Source organism: Acanthochromis polyacanthus, chromosome 14 (genome assembly GCF_021347895.1).
Source record: "Acanthochromis polyacanthus isolate Apoly-LR-REF ecotype Palm Island chromosome 14, KAUST_Apoly_ChrSc, whole genome shotgun sequence".
In the NCBI taxonomy this organism is placed as follows: Eukaryota; Metazoa; Chordata; class Actinopteri; family Pomacentridae; genus Acanthochromis; species Acanthochromis polyacanthus.
In genome coordinates, this window is record NC_067126.1 from 27,437,553 (window position 1) to 27,458,663 (window position 21,111).

General features: G+C 39.7%; 1 protein-coding gene across 2 annotated transcripts; it reads left to right on the forward strand.

Annotated features, from left to right (window-relative positions):
• The first annotated feature begins 1,806 nt into the window (after positions 1 to 1,806).
• kansl1l (KAT8 regulatory NSL complex subunit 1-like) lies at positions 1,807 to 19,333 on the forward strand. 2 transcript variants are annotated; one of them, XM_022207749.2, is made up of 16 exons: positions 1,807 to 2,043; positions 2,686 to 3,811; positions 7,124 to 7,265; positions 7,942 to 8,094; positions 9,377 to 9,471; positions 10,144 to 10,318; positions 11,353 to 11,527; positions 12,016 to 12,144; positions 14,052 to 14,198; positions 14,623 to 14,723; positions 15,199 to 15,311; positions 15,621 to 15,693; positions 15,774 to 15,886; positions 16,559 to 16,679; positions 18,175 to 18,415; positions 18,845 to 19,333. In XM_022207749.2, the coding sequence occupies exons 2-15, from the start codon at positions 2,742 to 2,744 to the stop codon at positions 18,388 to 18,390; spliced, it is 2,823 nt and encodes a 940-aa protein (XP_022063441.2). In that variant the 5' UTR covers positions 1,807 to 2,043; positions 2,686 to 2,741; the 3' UTR covers positions 18,391 to 18,415; positions 18,845 to 19,333. The 2 variants fall into 2 exon arrangements, with proteins under 2 accessions (XP_022063441.2, XP_022063442.2); XM_022207750.2 differs by having other exon boundaries at positions 1,808 to 2,043; positions 7,127 to 7,265.
• Positions 19,334 to 21,111: the final 1,778 nt, after the last annotated feature.

The window sequence follows — 21,111 nt, forward strand, 5'->3', positions numbered from 1 at the left end:
GTATGCAAAACACCACCAACAAAAAACATAGGCACTGGTCTACAGAGATATGGAAAAAAGTGATATGAGCAGATGATATGACCCTTCACCACATTCTCTTAGTGGGTGAGGATGATATTTCACTGTCAGTGATTTTGCTCTTTGATTCCAGAAAAGGTTAAATGATTAAAGATGATACCTTCAGGTTCTGTCAGAAAAATTGTAGTTTAGGTTGAACACACATGACTGACTCAAAATGCATAGAAATAGCCTTGTGTAACAAAAGCAGCAAATCACAAACAACATTGCAATACTAAATATTTTATTGTTTTATGTTGTTTGTTATTCTGCTTACTTTAGTGCTTTAGTGGTCAGATTTACTGGATTGTATTTTCATCATTAAAATGTATCTGCACATTATTTGCTTTACTACTGCATACTAATAAAACCTTTGACTAAACCCCTTTTATTCTTCTAACCCTGACATATCATTAGCTTGCTGTTTTATTGCCAACATTTCACATTATGAGGATTTTATGAAAAATGAAGAAATGGAAAAGTGTTTTTCCTCAACCGTGCTAGGAGTATTTCCTGCTTTTTCTTTTGACTGTTAACGATGGTGTAGCTGTTTGTAAAACTGAATTGATATATTAAGTAACATTTGTACTTCATAAACATGAGAGAAGATCTCACTGTTAGAAGATCTGTGTCTACTTCTGAGGGAAAACATTGCTGACTGGGTGTCTCATGACTGTGAGAAAAATACATCATACTTGTTGTTTACAAGAAAATTCTTATGGAAACTTTTAACTTGACAATGTTTATGACCTGGTAAGTCAGTTAACCCTGTCAAGCCTGGTTAGGATATGGATATGAAAAAAAAAATCCAATTTGATGCCAAAATTCACTCAGTTTTAATAATGATGTATCAAAGAGGTAAGTTTTTATAACTGTTAATGCAAACGTTTCAAACTGACTCCCACACACTGTCTAACTTATATGCTGTATTTCTGTGCTGGACTTTTATCAGGCAACTTTTTTTTGGTACAAAGAAAAGCTAAATAAACAAAAACATAAAGTTTCTAGAAAACGTGCTGCTTTAAGTGCACTTTAAACCTTTGATGCTGTCATGCACAAGTGTGTGTCTTGATTAAAACATTAGATTTTGAAAAAAATCCAATTTAACCCCAAATGTTTACAAAATTTTGAAATAATTAATGCATCAAGGGATTGAACTTTTAGAAAATGAGATCTAAAACATTTCAAAAGGATCCCCGAACACCATTTAACTTGCAAAAATATATTTTCATAGAATAGAATAGAATAGAAGAGAGCATTATTATTATAAACATTATTATGACATTGTACACAAAAATTGTATACCAAAGTTAGTGGGAACATCTCCCCAGATTGCACTTAAAAAAATACAAATATGCAATATAAATGACACAATATGTACAGATCTTATTTGGAATATTTAACATTTTAATAAGATATTTTTGGCTTAATTTAGAAATTAATGTCAAAATACATGGAACACCATTCATACAGCTTAAGATTTATATTCTTTGGAATTACATGGAACTTCTCAACTACATATCCAATTGCAAGGAAACTGCAAAAAAAAAAATCGAGTCCCATTAGTATCTCTGTCATGTGTAATGAAACCTCAATTTTATTCATGTTTTGTAATGAATAAGATTTAGTTTAGGGCATAAAACAAACAAGGTTTTGATTTTGGAATTTGTCACCTCGTGTGCTGACAAATCTGAGCTTCTGTGGAGTCCGTGAACGCAGCGGCAGCAGCAGCAGCAGCAGCAGCGGGTCCAGCCTCCTTCGTCTTCACGGCAGTTGGTGCTCGGAGGAGGAGGGAGAGCGGTTTAACAGAGAGCGAAGCTGTTTATATGGAAAACACAAGGGTTACCGTGGGAAAGACACGCAAACCCGTCACGTTGGACTTTTGTAAACGAGTTTTGGTAAAACTCGGAGAGAATTACCATCACATTTAGTCGTAAATCTTCCAGGAATGAGCGATGTCAGGTCAACGGTTTACCAGCTGCTCAGGTGAGTCCACACGGATACACTTCAACCGGACTTCACGGAGACGGAACGTTGTTTTATCGGCTAACTGTGGCAGTTATACTTAAACGTGTTTTTACGTTCAGCCTTTGGTGGACAACAAGTGTAAGCACCTGTTTTTCCCCTGGTGAACTAGTTATTCTTGCAGTATTCTTATCTTTTTTTTCTCTCCATCACTTGGTATCTGTGTATCTTCACTGTGGCTGCTCTCCGTGACAGCGCTTCTAGTTAACCCTTTAGTTTGGTCGTTACAACATGAAAGCTCAAATAAAGCGGGCAGCAGGGGTAACATGAGGAATTTGTCGACGCAAATCATAATCAGGAAAATATGAAGAGCAGAGAAAATTAGTAATACACTCTAGTTCTCGTGAAGCTTCCAAAAATTGACCCATTTACAGTAAAAGTGCGTTAAATAGTGGACGTTGAAGTGCTGTTTTTTTGGAGACAGACTGTGTCCACTGCCTGTCAGTGACTTTATCGATCATATTCTGCCACTTTGTAGTGTCATATTACCAGACTAACGCTACTTTTCCATGAAGAATTGTGCTTAAATTCAACTTTGTGTTTTTTCATATTAATTTGTCAGCAGTATTGGAAGTTACCAACATGTGTTTTTCTCACTGGCAGATGATTTGAGGCTCAATCTGTGAAGTGTGCTGAGCATCAGTGGTTCAGAAGGCTCTATGGCCCCAGCCCTGACCAAAATCCTAAAAAATGACCACGGGATCCACTTGTCATCGCCTCCTGCCTCTGTCAGAATGGACTCGGATAGGAGAGCCAGCATTGAGCTGGAGCCTCACATGAGATCATCAGACGATGGTGGACTTCAGAAGATGTGGCTGAACCTTTCCTCATTTCGCTTGCCGGACTCCTGCCCCTCCTTGAGCCTCCTGGATGCCCCTGCAAACCCTGTGCTTTCGCCATGCCTGCAAACATCTGCTAGCCAGTGTGAGATGATGTCCCTGCCTGGTCCAGGCTCGTTTGTTAGCCTCCTGTCCTTTGATAAAGGCCAGAGGGATTCTCATCAGGTGGCCTCTGTCTTCCCAGGTGTACCAGACATGTTTTTAGTCCGTGTCCCCGAGCACAATAGCCAAGAGGCTTGTCTGATGCATGGACTGAGTGCTGCTCCTGAATGTGGGCCAGATGGTTGTGATGTGTATCACTCCTCTCTCACCTTTCCCAGTGTTTGTCCTGCATATTCCCAGTCCCAGGGCTACACTCCAGTATTTGTACCCTCACCTACAATAACACAGGAGAAAGCAGCTGTCATGGGCTTTCTTCCTCCAGCTTCAGTGCAACCTTGCGTTGGCAGGGTGAATCTTGATCAGTCGACAACCAAAGCTGTGTTTGAGGAGGCTGTGAAGGAACAACTTGCCAGGCAGGCAGGACTACACAGCCGAGCTTGGAGGCTGCAAAGGAAACTGCAAGTGCTGCTAGGTGAGCACGCTTTGCGACACTGCAACCAGCAGTTAGAGGGGCTGAAAAAACACTGTCAGCTTGGAGGTGTGTCTCTTGGCAGCCTGGACTGTATACAGCCTGGTGTACTGCATCCACAAGCAGGCAGTAAACCCCAGTTTTCTTGGCTGCAGCCGTCCACAGCACCGTCTGCCTTGACAGAGGTCAGAGAGTTCAGCCACTCTAGTCAGGTGGTGTTGAGAGGCCTGCAGGAGGCCTTAGACTCTGAGGCTACAGCCAGCAGCAGCTCAGATGAGGAGCCAGAGGCGGAAACGACACACAGAAAGATTTCACCTCTGTGAGTATCCAGCAAATGGAAGTAGTCTATATATAGTTGCATATGTTCTGTGCACCATCTGGCCGAGTGGGTTGCATTGCTTGCTCAGAAACACATGGAAGTTGAAAGGCTTGGCTTGTTGTTTTTGCAAGAAAATTGTTGCTCTTATCTTGGACAGTCAGTACTGTATGAGGCTGGCACTGCTGGTTATTACACCTAATGAAAACAGCTTGAGAAATCAACTGTATCACATATTTCACTCTTCAGGCTGAGCTGAAACATATCATTTCACCATCAGATACAAAGGTACCTGCTACTGGTGAAGAAAACGGTTTCACAAACTTAACTGTACTCTCATCACTAAACTATTTGTTGTGCTTTTCTGGGATTCAGTTGCCAGAATGCCGACATGATTTACCCTGAAGTCACTGGCATTGTTTCAATTTAGACAAATGGAGAAGTAAACAGAGTTGGACTCTCAAACTAGTGAGTCCATTACATTGAAGACACTGCAAACACAGCACAGCTAGGGAGAGCTAGATGTAAATAGATACTGATGACGTAAATTGGAGAGAATGAGCATATTTCCTTAAGTTTGTTTGACGTTATAACAAGGGAGGGATTATATCATGCACATTTGCAAATGTCAAGAGTGACACAAAAAATCCAGCGCATATTTCGGAATCACAGTTTTGGAAAGTCAGCTGTCTTGGTGTATGAGGTCCACATTTCCTCCCCAGTGTTAGTTGCATGTTTTCCTTGGCTCTCAGCGAAGCTTACAGTATGGCTGTCGTAAGTACAAGTTTTGTCCTCCCAGCTGTGGAGAATGTTATGACAGTTTTTTTAACCATGCATACACAGAGACTTTTCTCTTTCCATGCTGCAGTCATAACAGATTCAACTGCCTAGCCAGCTCCTTTTACCCACAGGGTAGGAAATAAACACAGGCTTTCCAGCCAGAGTAGGACTTGCCAGCCATTCTGTGCCATCCGCTTCAGCTCCTCCTCTTTCTAGTCAAAAACACTTTAGAAGTGTATGTCTGTATGGGAGGTTTGGATGCCTGAGGTGCTGCTATACTTGGTAAAAGAGAATTGTATGTGCCCCAGATGAAGAAAAAAGACATACATCTTAAATGGCTGTGTGATGTGACATTGTGTAGCTTTTTTTGTTGTGCTAAGAAACCACAAGATGCCTTTGATGAGAATTTGACATTTATTTTGCTTATGAGGTCATATCCGAATTGGTCTGGTTAATGTTGTTGCCAGCATGCAAAATAACCAAAGTAGTAGGAAACATTGCTGTGTTAAATACATGGAGGAAGAGCATTTGGGCTCCATGTGTCGCTGAGTATTACATAACAAAGAGAACAGTGATCTTCAATACAATCTGGGCATTCTTTTATTACTCAGGGTAAGTCTAGTAAAAGTGCACTGCCATTTATTTCCTCAGTAAACTAAAGCTCTTTGGCCCTTCTGTTTGTTTCTGTGTCCTGAACCAGAGCAGTGCAGTAAACTAACCAAAAATGTTTATTTGGTCTGAGAACAGGAATGAGAAAAAGATTGTATAATGTCTGTGTGGTGTTTTGTGTGTGTGTCTTTTTTTTGCCAGCTTCAGTTATCTTGGAAGTGTCAGCTTGCCCTTTGTCTGAGTCTGTTCTCCTCCTGTATGGAACAATGCTCAGTGCTTCATCAGTAAACCTCCCCTGGGGAGTTTTTATGGCAGGTTCCTCCTCGAAGAGGATACCTCCTTGCTGGGGATGTAATGGGTCATCGCTCTCCTTTAGAAATGGTGGAAATAGTTGGCCTTTACCATTCTAAGGATGGACTTGTAAAGCAGTGCCACGGCTTGCCTTTGGAACAACACAGCCATATTACTCATTTTCTGCACTGGCAGTAATCCTGCACACCTGCAGCTGCTGCTCATTTGCTGTGTTCAGTTTGTTTAAATGTACTGTATGGGAGTATCCCAAGTTCAAATGTAGTACACACCCAAAACCCCTAATGCCTCTGCAAGAGCCAAAAAGGGAAATTTTGAAACCCAGAACTTCTTGCTTGAGCTGGCCTTTTCCCCAACCATGATTATTCTGTTAACACACTATGATTATTTCACTATGGAGGATAGCCACTAAGTTTTTGGATCCCATATTTTGTTAAGTAAAACCAATATCATCATGAGAATACGTGTGTCTGTATTTAGTTTGTGAACATGCAGACTAACAGGTATACAGCAGCCAATCCCTCTTCTTTCCTCTTCTCCTGTCTCGGCTAATGCCTGGCAAATATTCCTGGAATTTTCTCATTATACACTTGGAAAGAGCTGCAGGGCAGCCAGGTCTGCTCATTGTTTGAGGAAAAAGAGTGCCTACTGCTTAACAAACAGATATAGACTTAGGGTTGAGTGGAACTCAGTTGAAAGGCAGCAATTAACCAATTATTGGCTTTGCTTTTGGCTGTTTTTTTTTTAAACATAATGACCATCAGCTCAGTGTAATTGTGTTCAGGTAGACAAACAAGATTTTAGGTATTTGGTTAAGGCTTACAGTGACAGAACTATCTCATAATATCAAAGGGTATTGCAAAGTACATTGTGTGTAGCTGCTTGCTGACTAGCCTAACCTTTCCCTCCCCTGCATCAGAGTGTTTGAAGTGGGGGAGTCCCACTCTGTCCTAGCCAAGGTCCAAGAGCACTGCCATAGCAACTATTGCCCTGCTAAAGTCAGCTTACCACACACACACACACGCACACAAAGAAGATAAATGCTAACTGAACAGGCTAGTGCCATGGAAACATACTATAGACACACTCCACACAAATCAACTGTGTGTTGCTGTGGCCTAGATAGGCTTTTATGCTTTAACAAAATTCACCCCCCATGCTGTTGGGATGCTAAGCAATTTACATGCTACATGGCAACAAGGCTATGTAAAATAGGTCATACATTGACAGAGCTTCAGTGCTAATTTGCAAACTGATTAATTGCTCAGTGTGTCTCCTGTTTTTGTGTATCTCCTGTATTCTCTTTCCTCTTCCCTTTATTGTGTGTCTTTTCCATCTGGTAACTCGCATATTCCTGCTGGTGGTGATCCTCATGCTAACCTTTTCATTCAGTTCCACTGGTCAGTTTTAATGACCATGCTGGCTTTTATGATTGCCTCTTGAAATATTGCCCAAATTAGGATTGCATTTCAAGGCATTTATAGATTTCAAATCCTTCTTTTTGTGATGTGGGATCAGGATGTAAAGCCTTTGACAAAGATGAATGCAATATTATAGTACTATTACATGGGTGTAACTGTCCTCCTCTACCATCCATCACCCTGGCCCTCCTGTCAGCAGCAGCAGCTGTGAGAGGCAGTGGCTGGAAGAGAGAGCGGAGCTGAGCAGCAGATGGAGCTGGTTGCAGCTGCGTCTGACTGAACTGGAAGGGAGGATACAACAACTGGTAGAACGCCACAAGCACATACGCTCCACTAAGGTACGACAAAAGTCTTCTATAACCACCTCAACAGAGGATTGTTGTGATTAGGGGTTAACCAATTAATTGCCCAGCTGATATCAGAGACAATATTCAACTTATTTCCAATTATCTTTTTTTTTTTTTTTTAAGCTACAGTTAAAGTAAATCAATTTAAAAATGTTGTACTGCGGCTCCAATGCAGATATATCTCTCCATCAGTGGTCATGACTCTGACAAAACTATCTGATTGATCACACATCACGAGTAATAGCCTATCAGCACTGTTTGGTAAATGTTGAGAAGTTCTGTCTTCATTAGATATGTGTGAATTTCAACAAAGTTTTGTGTTGGAATTAGTTTTATTGTAAATTTTGATACCAAATTTTTCATTTTTTTTTTTACTGCAAATACTCTGCTATGCTATACTACTGATCAATATTGGTCATGCCAAATCTAGTAAAAAACACCTTTTTTTTTTTTTTTACAGTGTAGCTGTAAGTTATACTATGTCACATTCCAGTTGTTGCATTTTTTTTTTTGCCACCTTTGGGCAGAAAGATACAAAGCAAACTTACTGTAACTTTGGTGGACTACTAGTGTTAGTTAAAGTATGAATATAAATAGGACCTGACTAATATATATCAGACGAATGGATAACCTATCTTACCTCTGTGTCTCTTTGTGTCTCTCTAAGGGCGGTGTGGTGCTTGCAGACTCCCAGCCACTCACTGACAGGCAGATTCAGCAGACCCTGCTGAGGGAAATGGCAGGGTTATCCTGCACAGCCTCGGATGCAGACACTGAACCCTGCAGCCCCACACGCCTTCTGCACAACATAGAGAGACAGGTAGGGGGGCCGGATTTAGTACACCCACCTATAATGCTAGGTATGACTTTGAAATCAAGAGGATTAGAAACCTATAATTGTAGACACTATGTCAGGAGGTAATACTTTTTCAGTCTGATGTGTGGAGAAGCCCAGTGGCTGCTTATCTGTAATGTTATATCCCAGTGTCAGGCTGAGAGGATTACATTAATCAATTACAGTATGCTTACTGTCTGACCTGTGCGTTATTACGCTAAATTAGAGGCTTCAGGTGGAATGACTGATTCCTGCTGCTTTATGAAGTCTGCTGGTATGTAATCAGCTCAGAGGGAAAGAGCCTTATTCATTGTTCCAGCTGTCGAGGATGAGGCATTAACAGTGAATCACCTATTAATCTTACACAAGGCAGACTTTTTTCATAGTAGTAAAAGTTGTACTAAGATTCGCAAGGCAAACTGCTCTCCTTCAAGTCACAATAGCAACATTAGTGTTGCACCATGACTACTGTTTACAGCCTGGCTGCCATTTGTAATAAGAAACAACCATAAGCACTCCAATTTGAAAGAGACTCTGATCCCACTACAATGATAAAGGCAGAGTAGAGAGCATGGTTGTGGTAGTAATTTTGCAGATTTTTTTACCTACTGATGTAGTAGAAATAAATCCAACTGAATGTTGGTTATGAACCCCTTTGAAGTTCCTGAGTGCTCTCCATCAAGTGTATGCACATCCGAGTTTCACTCTTGTTTTACCTCAGTTTCAGTTAGTCTCCCTATTTGTCTAATGGTGCTTTGTTTTATGCACTGTAAAGTGGGCGTATTTGTGTGCTTCCTGAGCATATTTACCATTTGGGTTTCCACACTTTCTGTGCTGATATAAAATTAGACGTGAGCTACAGATAGGTAAGAGATCAAATCAGTGAGCACATTTAGGCCACATCAAACTCTGCAATAAAGCCAATGACTACATTTGAAATAATCAATTACTATATTTAGCATTTAAACACTGTAACAGCTAATAAAATCTTTAGTGCTGCAGTGGGCAATTTTGCACCTTGCTAGTTTGAATGACTGTAAAAGGAGAATGAATAGACTTCTGTGGTGATCACATATCATGCTCATGTTTATCACTCCATTCAGTCCATCATCACAAACAATGTGAGGGAGCCAAGAGGATTTGACCATGCTGTCTTTATGCATCCTACTCTCATTGGAAGTACTGTTTTTGTAGACGCTACTGTTTTTGCATTTCACACATAATTATTCAATGCACTGTTATTGTTTGGGTGATATCTTCATTACAGAGTGCCCAGCTTAGTCAGATGGTCAACAGTCTGATGCCTCCTCTCAGCTTTTCACCGCTCTCTAAACAAACACAGGCCTGGAAAGACAAGAGAAGGTAAAGCGCACACAGTGAGAGTGTGTAACATCTGCATTGCAGGAACTGGTTCTTTTCATGAGTTGGAATTAAAGTATACTAAATAAGATTACAGTCTCCTAATCTGTACCGGGAGAATTCTATAATTCTACAATTTCATTTATCCAAAGCGACGTACATCTGAGAGTAGATACAAAATAGAAATGTATATTCCAACAAAATTGTAACAATCTTCGCTGCAAAATACAAAACTATGTCTAATGTGAAATCAATAAAAAATCCAACACTTGTACTCTTACTATCTGGTCTATTGTCTCTTTTAATCTTAGGCTATAGGGGAAGTTGACAAGGCTGAAACCATGCTCCTTTAGTAAGATAACCCAATAAAACAGCTTTGTTCTCTTTATCTTGACTGACTTGAATAATCCCTTCATGTTTCCATTCCTGCTGTCTTTTTAAATCTCTGTCTGACTGTGAAGATAAAAGCCACATAATAAATGAAAGACACTGTGTTTGTTCATTCATGCACAGTAACACGGGGATTTATGTAGGTGTCATTTGTTTGTAGTTGTTATTGATGAACGAGATCTAAGAGACCAACACCTTGAAAACTTGCTTTATTTAGTTTTGGTGGTGTTAGTGTGAATCGTAACCCTGACATTTCCATGACCTCATCTGATCTGATTCCTGCAGCTGTCAGAGGATAGACAATGAATTTGTGCCTGGGAACACTAAGAAGAGAAGGCTGGGGACCAGGAGGCTCTTCAAAGCTGATGTGTCATGCGTGTGCGCCCGCACCCGACCCCTGGTCACCTACCACAAGCGCAAACTGTTCACTTTCAACTCCTACAACCCCAACAGTCCACTGGTAGGTCATGTGTAGGCTCCTCCAGTCTGTTTGTCCAACCATCTTCATGCAATATATAAATGTCAAAACACACTTTAGACACACTTTTTCCACATAGACACATGATAGAAGTAAGCTTGAGCGTATGTGCATGTCATCCTCACCACGATGCTAGACCACTTATATATAGTTTAGACCAATTTTGACTTGGGGAAAAAGGTTAAAAATGGGATAAAAGTGTGACAGTATGTATGAGTTGATAGACATGTTCCCTTTTTAATTAAATTGAATTACATGCAGATTAATTTGAAATAAAGCTTCAAAGCAGTTCCTCTTAGTCAGGCTTCAGCAGTGGAATGCCACATCACTAAAATAGTTCCCCAAATTAAATAGGAATTAATGTTTAAAGCCGGACACCTGCTTTTAATTAAACAATAATGTCTCTTGGCCTTAGTTCAAATATTCAAATGGATGGTATTTTAAAGCTCTAGCTTGAATGTAGAACACGGTCCAACATATAATGCTGTGGTCTTACTGCAAATAAAATCGAGGGGTGGTAATGGTGGTGTGTCAAGTCAGTGGTTGGAAAAACGTGTCTTAGCTTCACACCCTTGTAGTAATGAGCTATGTGAATCTACAAACCAGATAGGACTTTTAATTTTCCAGATATATATTCAGCATTTTACAATATGCATTTGGAAGCCCAATGCCAGAATATTTACAGGGTTTTAACATCTTCCTTGAGCACTGCTAATCTGGATGGCACAGCACCTAGAGCAGTTGTCGCTACTATAATAAGCAGACCAGAGCAGCTACCATCGTGATCTTGCCAGATAAAAAAGAAAGCCTTTAACAGCTTAATTACTTTAATCACTGAGCTCCAGTGGGGACCTGCTTTTTTAAACCTTTATGACTCATACACCAACAAAGCACAAGGAGAAAGTTAACACTGTATAAAGAAGTTCTGTGTCCTGTGCTCTGTGCTCCATTGACCGTTTAGTATTATGTGCTAAATTACTTTTTCTCTCTTCTGTTCTCTCATTCTTGCGCTCCAGGACTCGGGAAAGCCCTCATCTACCTTATCCTCTTCTCTCTCATCATCTTCCCATTCGAGCTGCTCTTCTTGTGATCCGGTCGTTTTGTGTTCTGATCCTGACTGCAGCTGTAGTAGGGCCACCCCCTCCAGTACCCTCAGCTGCAGACCTCACACTGTGTCGTCACTTTCCTTTGGTATGAGGAACATAGCTGTATAAGACAGTGAAAAGGCCTTAAATTTTACACTTTAAACCCCCAACGTGTATGTCTTTTTTAAAGACAGCATGCCTTTCAAACACTTTGGTGGGTTTTTCGATTCAGAGGGTTGAACTTTTTCGATTTGCACCTTGCAGCAAAGCAAGATTTTGGAAAATTAACTTTAATAATCATTTGTCTAAAGTTGTTTTAAAGATAGAGGCCACAAGTTTCCTTTGTTGTCTTGCTATATGACATGGTAGACTTTCTGAAGTGTAACACACACTGACCATGATAAAACATGATATAAAAAATATGATACAAGTATGATATATTTGCTGCTCTTCTGTAATTTTAATACACAAAGATTCTGCTAAATAGAACTGTAGAACCATTTCCATCGAGAGATGTGCTGAGTATTTGATCTCAAAAGAGGGCTGAAGTTGTTGTATTATTTTTCTCATATTTAAATTTCTTTTTCCTTCCAGACACTCCCACATGCCACAACTTACAGAGGGCCCCGGCCAGAGAAGAATGGTGCCAAAGACCTTTAGTTATCACCAAACTGTGTAGTCCAGAAAAGTACAAGAGACGCAGCTCCACTCCACTGCATAACAGTAAGATCCTTCCATTGATTGCCGCTGATTACATATTCTGTCTTGTTCTATGCTGCTCTCTTTTCCTACAGTCTGCTTAGTCTGCTCTCTGTTGGTCTGCATTACGTTCATCCTATTTTACTTCACAGAACTCATGACAGTGCATGACATTTCTGTTTTTCCACTTTTGCAGCATGACAAATTTGCTGTGCCGTGTAGCAAAGACAGAGCCAATACATTTAGGTGCTGCTTGTGGTCAGGGTTCAAGTATGCTGCTGTGTTGATGTAACGGTCGATCATTGAGAAAGAGGACAGGAAGACAGATGTGCTATTTCATCGGGTGCATCTGCATTCTCATTTTTATTGGTCAGATAGAACCCTCGCCTAGCTCTACTTTAATGTAACGTGATCTTAATGTTAAGCAAACACTACCTGAAGCAGCTTCTCAGTTTTGTTCTAATTGTAGCTGCTGTACTAATTATGCGTGTTATGTTTCATTTTCTCATGACACAACACAAAATATCAGTTTGTACACAGATCAGTTGCATCAATATAACATTTTCTAAGTGATATATTTAAATGATTGTCTTATTTTATTTTATTTTTTTAACAGTGTTTCTACATAATGATTTATACCTAATTATGATAAATACACTGTTGTCTCTATCAGACAATTCTCCCATTTGCTTGCATTCAGTGAAGGGAAACAATAACTGTCAATAAAATGGCTGCTTCAAAGCCGACCGCTGCGTCGGGACAATTCTTCCAGTCGACTGTCATGATTGGTTCCTAGCATGTCAGATATCCCACTGGGTCTGTATGAGGCATCCAGCTGAGTAGTAGATGGAAATGAAATCATTCGGCTTGTCTGCATGTCAATAGTGTCTTTGTACAGTTTGTTCGTGTGAGGCTAATGAATCATCGTCTCTGCATTTACATACCTGTGGCAGCTCTGGTTTCAGGCCTTTTAGTGGCCCTGGCTCATATGGTTGTCCACTATGGAGAGGAATGCAAATCCACCAGTGATTAACTGGTCCAAGAATGTCCCCTGTTTATTGAGGAAAGGTAGACCAAAAACTGTGTTATAAATTCTGCTTGTTTTTTTTCTTTTTACATGAAATAAAAATAAGATGAAAACTGACAAGAAATGATGCAGACAAAAGAGGGAGCACGTAAAGGAAGAGACACAAAGGAGGCAGACTGAAAGTGGATGAAGATGTCACTCACCCAGCGCTCTGTTGATTTCCTGTCAGCTTGAATGATCTTATTCTCCTCTGTCAATAGCAGAAGAAGACAGTCTGTCAAGTAAACGTCGCCTAAAATACCAGCCTGACACATGGAAACGTCTTATGATAGTTAATAGTAGCTAAAATAGAAAAAGATTACACAAACTGTCATAGCAAGCAGGAAAGGAAAATATGGGCAACTGACTCGTGGGTTAATGACAAATGATGTAATTTATATAATCGTCAGTTAGCTGCTGCACAGCGTAGGAATGTAGAATGCATATATTACAACAAAATGAGTGTACTATGTTGTTGATATTAAAGGTAAATCCCGGATACCAGTCCATTAATTAGTGTATTCTTCCTTCATGATGTCTGTCTGTCATTTTCTTTTCTCCTAATGAAATCTGAGGCTGAGCTTCGGTGAGTAAGTCCCAAAACTCAGCCCCAGCATGGCTGATTTCAACGTTTTTTTTACGTACTTGGTCACTTCAGAAATGTTGTTACATTTGGCTGGCAGATTTTCTACAATATGCTTGTTTTGTGGTCAGAAAGATGAGAAGCAGTACATTTCCAAAACAGTGATGATACAGGAATTGTGGAAAAAAATGTTGAATCCCAGAGGAATGGAAGGATCGAGTGGAATGAAAAGAAATTCCTGTGGTGTGCTGACCCAGCGTGTGACTGTGTGTGTCATTATAGGTCACAAATACAAGCACCATACGAGGCATCGCAGAACCAGAGTCATGGGCCTGTCACCAATCAGGTTGTCAGGCTCTGGTCAGAGTCAACACAGCAGGGCCAATCAGAGGAAAAGGAGGAGAAAACACATCCACGGACTGAGGGAAGGTGCGCGTATACAGTGCAGGCTCACACTGCATTGCAGGTGTACAGTAAATCAGTCTGTGATCAAATGGCATTAGTGAAATCAGTGAGGCTCTGAATTTAAAGCAGTAAGACGAATAAACAGTTTACCCATCATCATCATGACATTAGATTGTGCTTATCATTGCACGTTGTTAAGCATCCTACTTTTAGGTTAGTATATGTACTCACCAGTTCAAATTTAATATCATGTATGCTAATGAAGGTCTTGTTTATGGCATAATTTATTTTAAAGCTAGTCTAATGTACTTTGTGTGTGTGTGTGTGTGTGTGTGTGTGTGTGTGTGTGTGTGTGTGTGTGTGTGTGTGTGTGTGTGTGTGTGTGTGTGTGTGTGTGTGTGTGTGTGTGTGTGTGTGTGTGTGTGTGTGTGTGTGTGTGTGAACTCAGATGAGGAGGATGTTCCGTACCAGTTCTGTCACCAAGAAGAAAGTTCAGATGATATACTTGTTGACAGCTACACACACGCTTCACACAAACAGGCCTCTGAGGTGAAACACACACAAAATGTCTGTTTTTCTTCTATTCTTCAAACGCTTAACATCAGATTACTGCATTAGACATCACTGTTGATTTTGTATACGAGTTACACAAATGATTTGTATGTACTCACAAGTTTTGAAAATCTGTTACAAATTCCAGTCTTAAACAGAGGCTTTCTAGCTTCATAATACTGCTCACAGTATTAGTTCTCAAACACAAATGTCACATATTAGAGTTTAGTAAAGAAATGAAGAGAATTACTGGATATTAGGTCATACATTTACTTCAAATCAAAAACACTCCCATATCATAAATACTGCATCACTAGATGTTCATATTAAATGTGAAAAAGATGATGAGGCTCCAGAAAACCTCTGTCATTGCACCCTGACAATCTGGAATGACAGAATACGTGAGCACGTCTGCATCCTTGGTGAACTGTTACGTTGCTCGTAACTTCAACTTTGCTATGTTACCTTCTAGGGCTTTGTTCGCAAACGCCAGGGAGAGAGTGTGTACAACATCAACAACATTGTCATTCCCATGTCACTGACTAAAGTGGAAAAGCTGCAGTATAAGGACATCCTAACACCCAGGTATGTGCTATGCTTTATTACAATGAACCATAATATAAATCTCTTTAGGGGGAACTAAAGGCCAGACATAGAGCACATGAAGTTTGCGCTCGATTTGATAGTACTTCATCAATTTCAATGAATTCATTTTGCAATCACATGTACTTATTTAATACGTATCTAAACATTCAGTGTATTTATAGGTTCAGTATAGGTGATTATTACTGAACCGATATGATAATATAATTATGCTCTTTTATAAAAGAAACAGAAAGTGGCACACATTGTTGCATTCATACCAATAGTGCACACAACCTATCCTTCTTGCAGTTGGCGGGTAGTTGACACCCAGTCTCTAATCGAGATGGAGGCAGAGAAAGAAGAGTGCTGTGAGGAGGATCAGGTAAATGTCTCGTTCCTTTGGACATAAGCAATTTATTTTCAGTCATTAAGAAGCTATCATCTCCCCTTCTGTGTGTGCAGATTGAGGATCTCAGTGATGAAGTCTTTGCTCAGAGGCACCTGGCTTTGGAGCAGAGAGAGAAATTACGTTGGTCATCCTGGGAAAAGAGAAAATGCTGCAGGCGTTCTACTAGGTGGACACACACAGACTCACAGATACAGCATTGAAAACTGTGTCTTTTGAAAGCTGTCACATCAGGTGGCACAGAAATGCAAGGAGGGTTAGGGAGAATAAATAGGTTTTGTGGAATATTATGAATGTCAGGCAATAATTCCTGTTTCAGTCTTTTATCAGTATATGATAACTAGAGCTAGAAAATGAATATTTATTTTCAAAATTGTATTTTGGAAATCATAAAGGGTGCCTTCTACTACATACATTATGCAGCCCATCTCACCAAGGTTTAAATCTTGACGTGGTTTTATAAATTCATAATGTCCTCCTTGTGTACCAGTCATGCTTTTGATGGTGTCAGATGTGGTAATGCGCCGTCATATTTTTAAAAATCTACACATTGAATATTTAACTGAATTTTGACTTCAAAAGATCAGTTCGCAAATAATATCACAATCACGTTTGTCAAAAAAAATTGCAATTACGTATTTCCCCCAAGTTGATCGACTCTGATAACAAAAAGATGCATCTGGCAAATGAATTAAATCTTAAACTTACAGACAGTGCTGAGTGTGCAGTACAGCTGTTGCGCACTTGTTTGTCTGCATGTAAATGTAGCCTGCGTCAGAGTGGAATTCTGAGAAATTTTCTCACGGAGTTTCATGGGGGTATGCTTGTTTTTTCGCTCCAGATCTGGCAGCAGGCTGTTAGGCAGTGGGGGCGGGATATCTACATCAGGAGAGGAGAGCTCTGTGGAGTGGAGTTGTGCTCAGCTGGATGCTGATGAACAGTCGAGGTCAGAGGAGTGGCTGGTAAGATCAAAAGCACCACAGATGAAACTTCAAATCCCAAAGACAAACTCAGAATTTGGCAGTGTGCTGATCCAGGTGGTCATACACACCGATCTGTTAGGGGTTACGAAATATCAATATGACAGTTTGACTTGCCACAGTCACTACCTCATGACCGCTTGTGGTAGTGCTTATCAAATGAATGAGGTTATGAATCATAGTGACAATACACACACACACACACACTGACAGCATAATGCAGTGAATAAATAATTCCTGCTTTTTTTTTTTTTTTTTTGCCTTTTTAGGGCTATTGTTGTCCTTCAGTTACACAGATATGTGAAGTATTTTAGATGATTATCTTGCCTTGTATTGCAGAATCGCTGTATTGTGATGCCATCATTATGGTAGACAGTGAATTGTGCTATTATCATAGAATTACTCAGTGATTCCCATCCCTATTGTCTGTTCACTGTGACACTGTTAGGCCATTATAAGGCTGCTTTCTTTTTCTTTCTGCCAGCTATATGTCGCTTACTATCGACTATTCGACTATTCTACTTTTGACTGTTCGGTAATTTTGGTTTACTAGCTGTCATGTATTAATAATGTTTTTCCATATTTCTTTTGTTCCTTAAACATGGCACATCATAAAGCAGTAAAATCTCCACTCCACTGAAAAAGGTTCTTGTGTATGTTGTAATTGGGAGATTATTAAATACAAGCCTAAATGCAACTGGAGAATGCATTTGTCCTTATGGAGGGCCTCCATAAAAATCAAATGATACTGGGTCAAGGGTCAGAGCAGGCAATTTATTCTTGTGATATGAAAGTGGTAAAAAAGAAAATAAGCTGCCTGAGTCACCTTAAAGAGTCATTTGAGAAATATACTGCTCATAGATCATCATTTTTCATTTCAACCCCCAACATTGCTTGAAGGCTATTTTCTGTATTTTCTCTGACATGCCTTTCAAAGATGAAACAGTATCACTTATCCTTCAGCAGAGGAGGAATATAAAGCAGCAAATCTGAGCTGAGGACCAATAGTCTTTCCCGTTCATTTTGTGTGAGCTATGAATTCTAGATGGTTTCTTGAGAGCCCACACAGACACTTGTCCGCACTCTTGTTTCATCTGACGATGCTCTGATTGCAGTGCTCACTGCCACTTTGCTTTGATTGGAGAAGGGGTGAGTCGCTACTAAACCAGACTTTCCTAATCAACCATTTCAACACCACAAATATCCCCTACTTCACTGCTTTGGACTTCTTATGTAAACCAGTACCCATACAAACCATGATTAAAGCACAGCCTTTGATATTTTCAGCAGGCATCTGAGCCACACTATCAACTATCAATGTTGAAATTCAGTGAAGGGACTGATGTAGAAAGAGCAAATTAGCTTTATTACACAATCAATGAGGATTTGGCCATTTGGCGTCGTGTTTTGTGGATAACACAAAGAATTTGTATGCTTGCTGAATTACATTATATGCCCTCTCTGTCGCTCTCTGCAGCCTAAGACACCCTGGGAGTCACGAGTGTTTCCTTTGTGTGAGAAAGAGGAAATGGTCTCTGATAAACTGGAAAAAGTGGCATTGAGGTGGACAGGGCCTTTCTCAGCCTCCTCAACATCAGAGAACTCCAACTCCCATCTCTCCCCAGCTCAGTCATCTTGTGCTACACTGCCCTCTCAAGGACAAAGCAGAGGAATTATATCCAATGGCAGCTGAGGCAACAGTGCCTTCATTTTTGCATGTAAGTTGAAAATGAATCCATTGCTTACTGGTATGTTCACTTGTAGTTTTTATTTAATGCTATATTTGTTTTCTTCTCAGTAAACTCCTGATTTCTTCATTAATTTGGCACAGTTTCACAGTAGATATTAAGTTAATAACTTCCTCTAAATTCAAGTGCCCCTTTAATTTTTAAGCCAGGTAATTATTTTAAGTGCTCATTCACTGATTTATTCACTCATTCATTAAATTGTCTAAGTATTAATTATTCTATTCAGTAAGTCCTTGATTGTATACAAAAACACAATTCACTCTTTCATTCATGAAGATTATTTTAGGCTTTTAATGAATAATGCAAGTGAAAGTGAAAGTCAACATACAGGGTTATTTCTGACTACTAAAGGCTTTTATAAATATTCTTAAATTAATACTTGTACGCTTTCTTTTTCAGATTTCCTCACATCAGAGAGCAAGAACAGAAAATGGGTGCCGGGACCCTTAATTGGGATACTTAATACATTCCACGAGTTAGAGTGATTTGATGTAAACAGTTGAATACTTTTTCGCAAAAGTGATTATTTTATGGGTGTTGTGACAGACGTCACACTAGTTTTAACTGACTTCTGTAGCTCCTGCAACATTTTCAGGTTTTAGTGTAAAAGAGGTACTGTATGTAAAGTCATATATATACCAGCATCTTAACTGTAGTGTCAGGTTTGTGTACTGTTTGCAGTTGTGACATGCTATTTATTTTCACAGTTGTCTTAAATTGTAAAGAGACCTTAGAATATACTCTTATTTATGTAACCTGCACTTGATTTTACTTGTTGATTTCCTATGTTCTTTTTTGCTTTTTGTGGCTGTCATTTTGGTATATATTTTTTATGAAAATAGAAAAGTTGTTAGTAAACATAAACATTAGTAAACATAGTGGAAGTCATGCTTTGTCATCTGGTGCATGATTTTTTTTTTGTGCAGCTTTTAAAAAGGCCGGTTTTATGTGCGAGTCCCACAGAGAATTGCTATTTTTTTTCAGAGGGGGAAGCTGTTCAGGAATCACGTTGTTGCTGCTGCACGAGCAACTCCTACTGGTGGGTTTGAGGCCATACTTGGAAGGGGGTACACACTTGGGATTGCATAAATCTCTACACCTCGAGCTCTCTCAGTAATGGACTTCTTTTGTGTTTAAAGTAAGCAGATTAAAAAAAAGATCATCAGAATAAAGCATTAACACAGCACAGGTTTACAATAGCTTACTCCTGCTGGAAAATGCAACAAGTGTGGGAAAAGGCTCTCAGGATGATTTCAATGAAAACATGTGAACAATAAAAAGTGGAGACGCATGCATTATTGGATCACACTGTAGCAAATCTGAAATGAAACTATTCCACATCACTACCTGTCACATCATTAGTTGTCTTTAGATGCTTGGTGTGAAAATAGACACATTAAGTGCAGGATTTGATCAGTCTTTGTTTTTTATTTTAAAAGGACATTGCAACTTGCCAAGTGGATTTTATTAAGATGTGATTTAGAAAAGCCAATACCAGACTGGCAAGCTATTGTGAGCTCATTTCATTGATTGGTTAACATGTATGCAGGTCATAGCTTTTTAAGGCCATAGCCCCAGTGAAACAGCTTGTGCTTTGATCCCATTTGCATAACCTCCTCTTATAATATCCTTCACAGCTACCAGGAGGCCTAATGGGCAGATGGTGGTCAAGGTCATCCCTCTCATCTACATGTATGTATGTCAGTTGCTTTATACCTCAGACTGGGTATGAGGAGTCTAGAATTAGAAACTCAATTTCGTGAAAGTAATTTACAGATTATAATTAGCTGATTCCAGGTTTTTGAGGTAAATGAGAATTAGCTGTTGCATTGTCTCTGATATCAAGCTCAGGCAAACCTTGTGATTCCTAAATGAGATCCCCTGCTGACAGGCATATTTAATGAAAATAATGCATATGCTACTACATATGCCTTTCTCCATAAAAGTACAGTGCCACAACGCTGCCAGCACATTGTACTAACAGGTGGATTCTCCCCTTCCACCTGTTAGACTGCAAAAAAGGCGGAAAACATCAAGATCACATCAATTTGCTTTCGGTGCTGCAGGACCTCATCTCTCTCTGAAATGTGAAGGGGAGCCAACAGTTTAATCCCCAGTAGGATACGCCATAAAAAAAGAAACCCTGGTGACAACATGGGGGTCATACGGCTGCTAAAATGACAGCATACATCCCCAGAACTGTGCATGTGCAGAAAATATGCACACAGATGAATATATATCTATCTGGCAGCATTTGATTTCAGTAGAATAACAGACAAAACAGCTGATGAGCTGTCAGTAAATTATGTAGTATGGTTTTAAAGGACCAGAACAGATGAATGTGTGTATTATTGGTTGTAATTGCATCACGTACGCTCTGGGGGGTGCTGTTACATCAAGGAATATGTTGAAAAGCCACCAGTGCATCTATGTAGAGCATAAGCTGAAGCAGCAGTAGAATTAATATACTGTATTGTAAATGCTTACATCATGTTAAAGATTCTTAATGTTGTGGATGTAGCCTGATTGGAGTGTCATGTTTGTTGACATTAGGGACTATTTTTTCTTTGATAGAAAGTAGTTCGAAAGTAGACTTTCCCTTCAGTGGTGGTGAGGCTGGTTGGATGTACTGCCAAATTCTCTGAAACGCCTTTGGTAGAGAAATG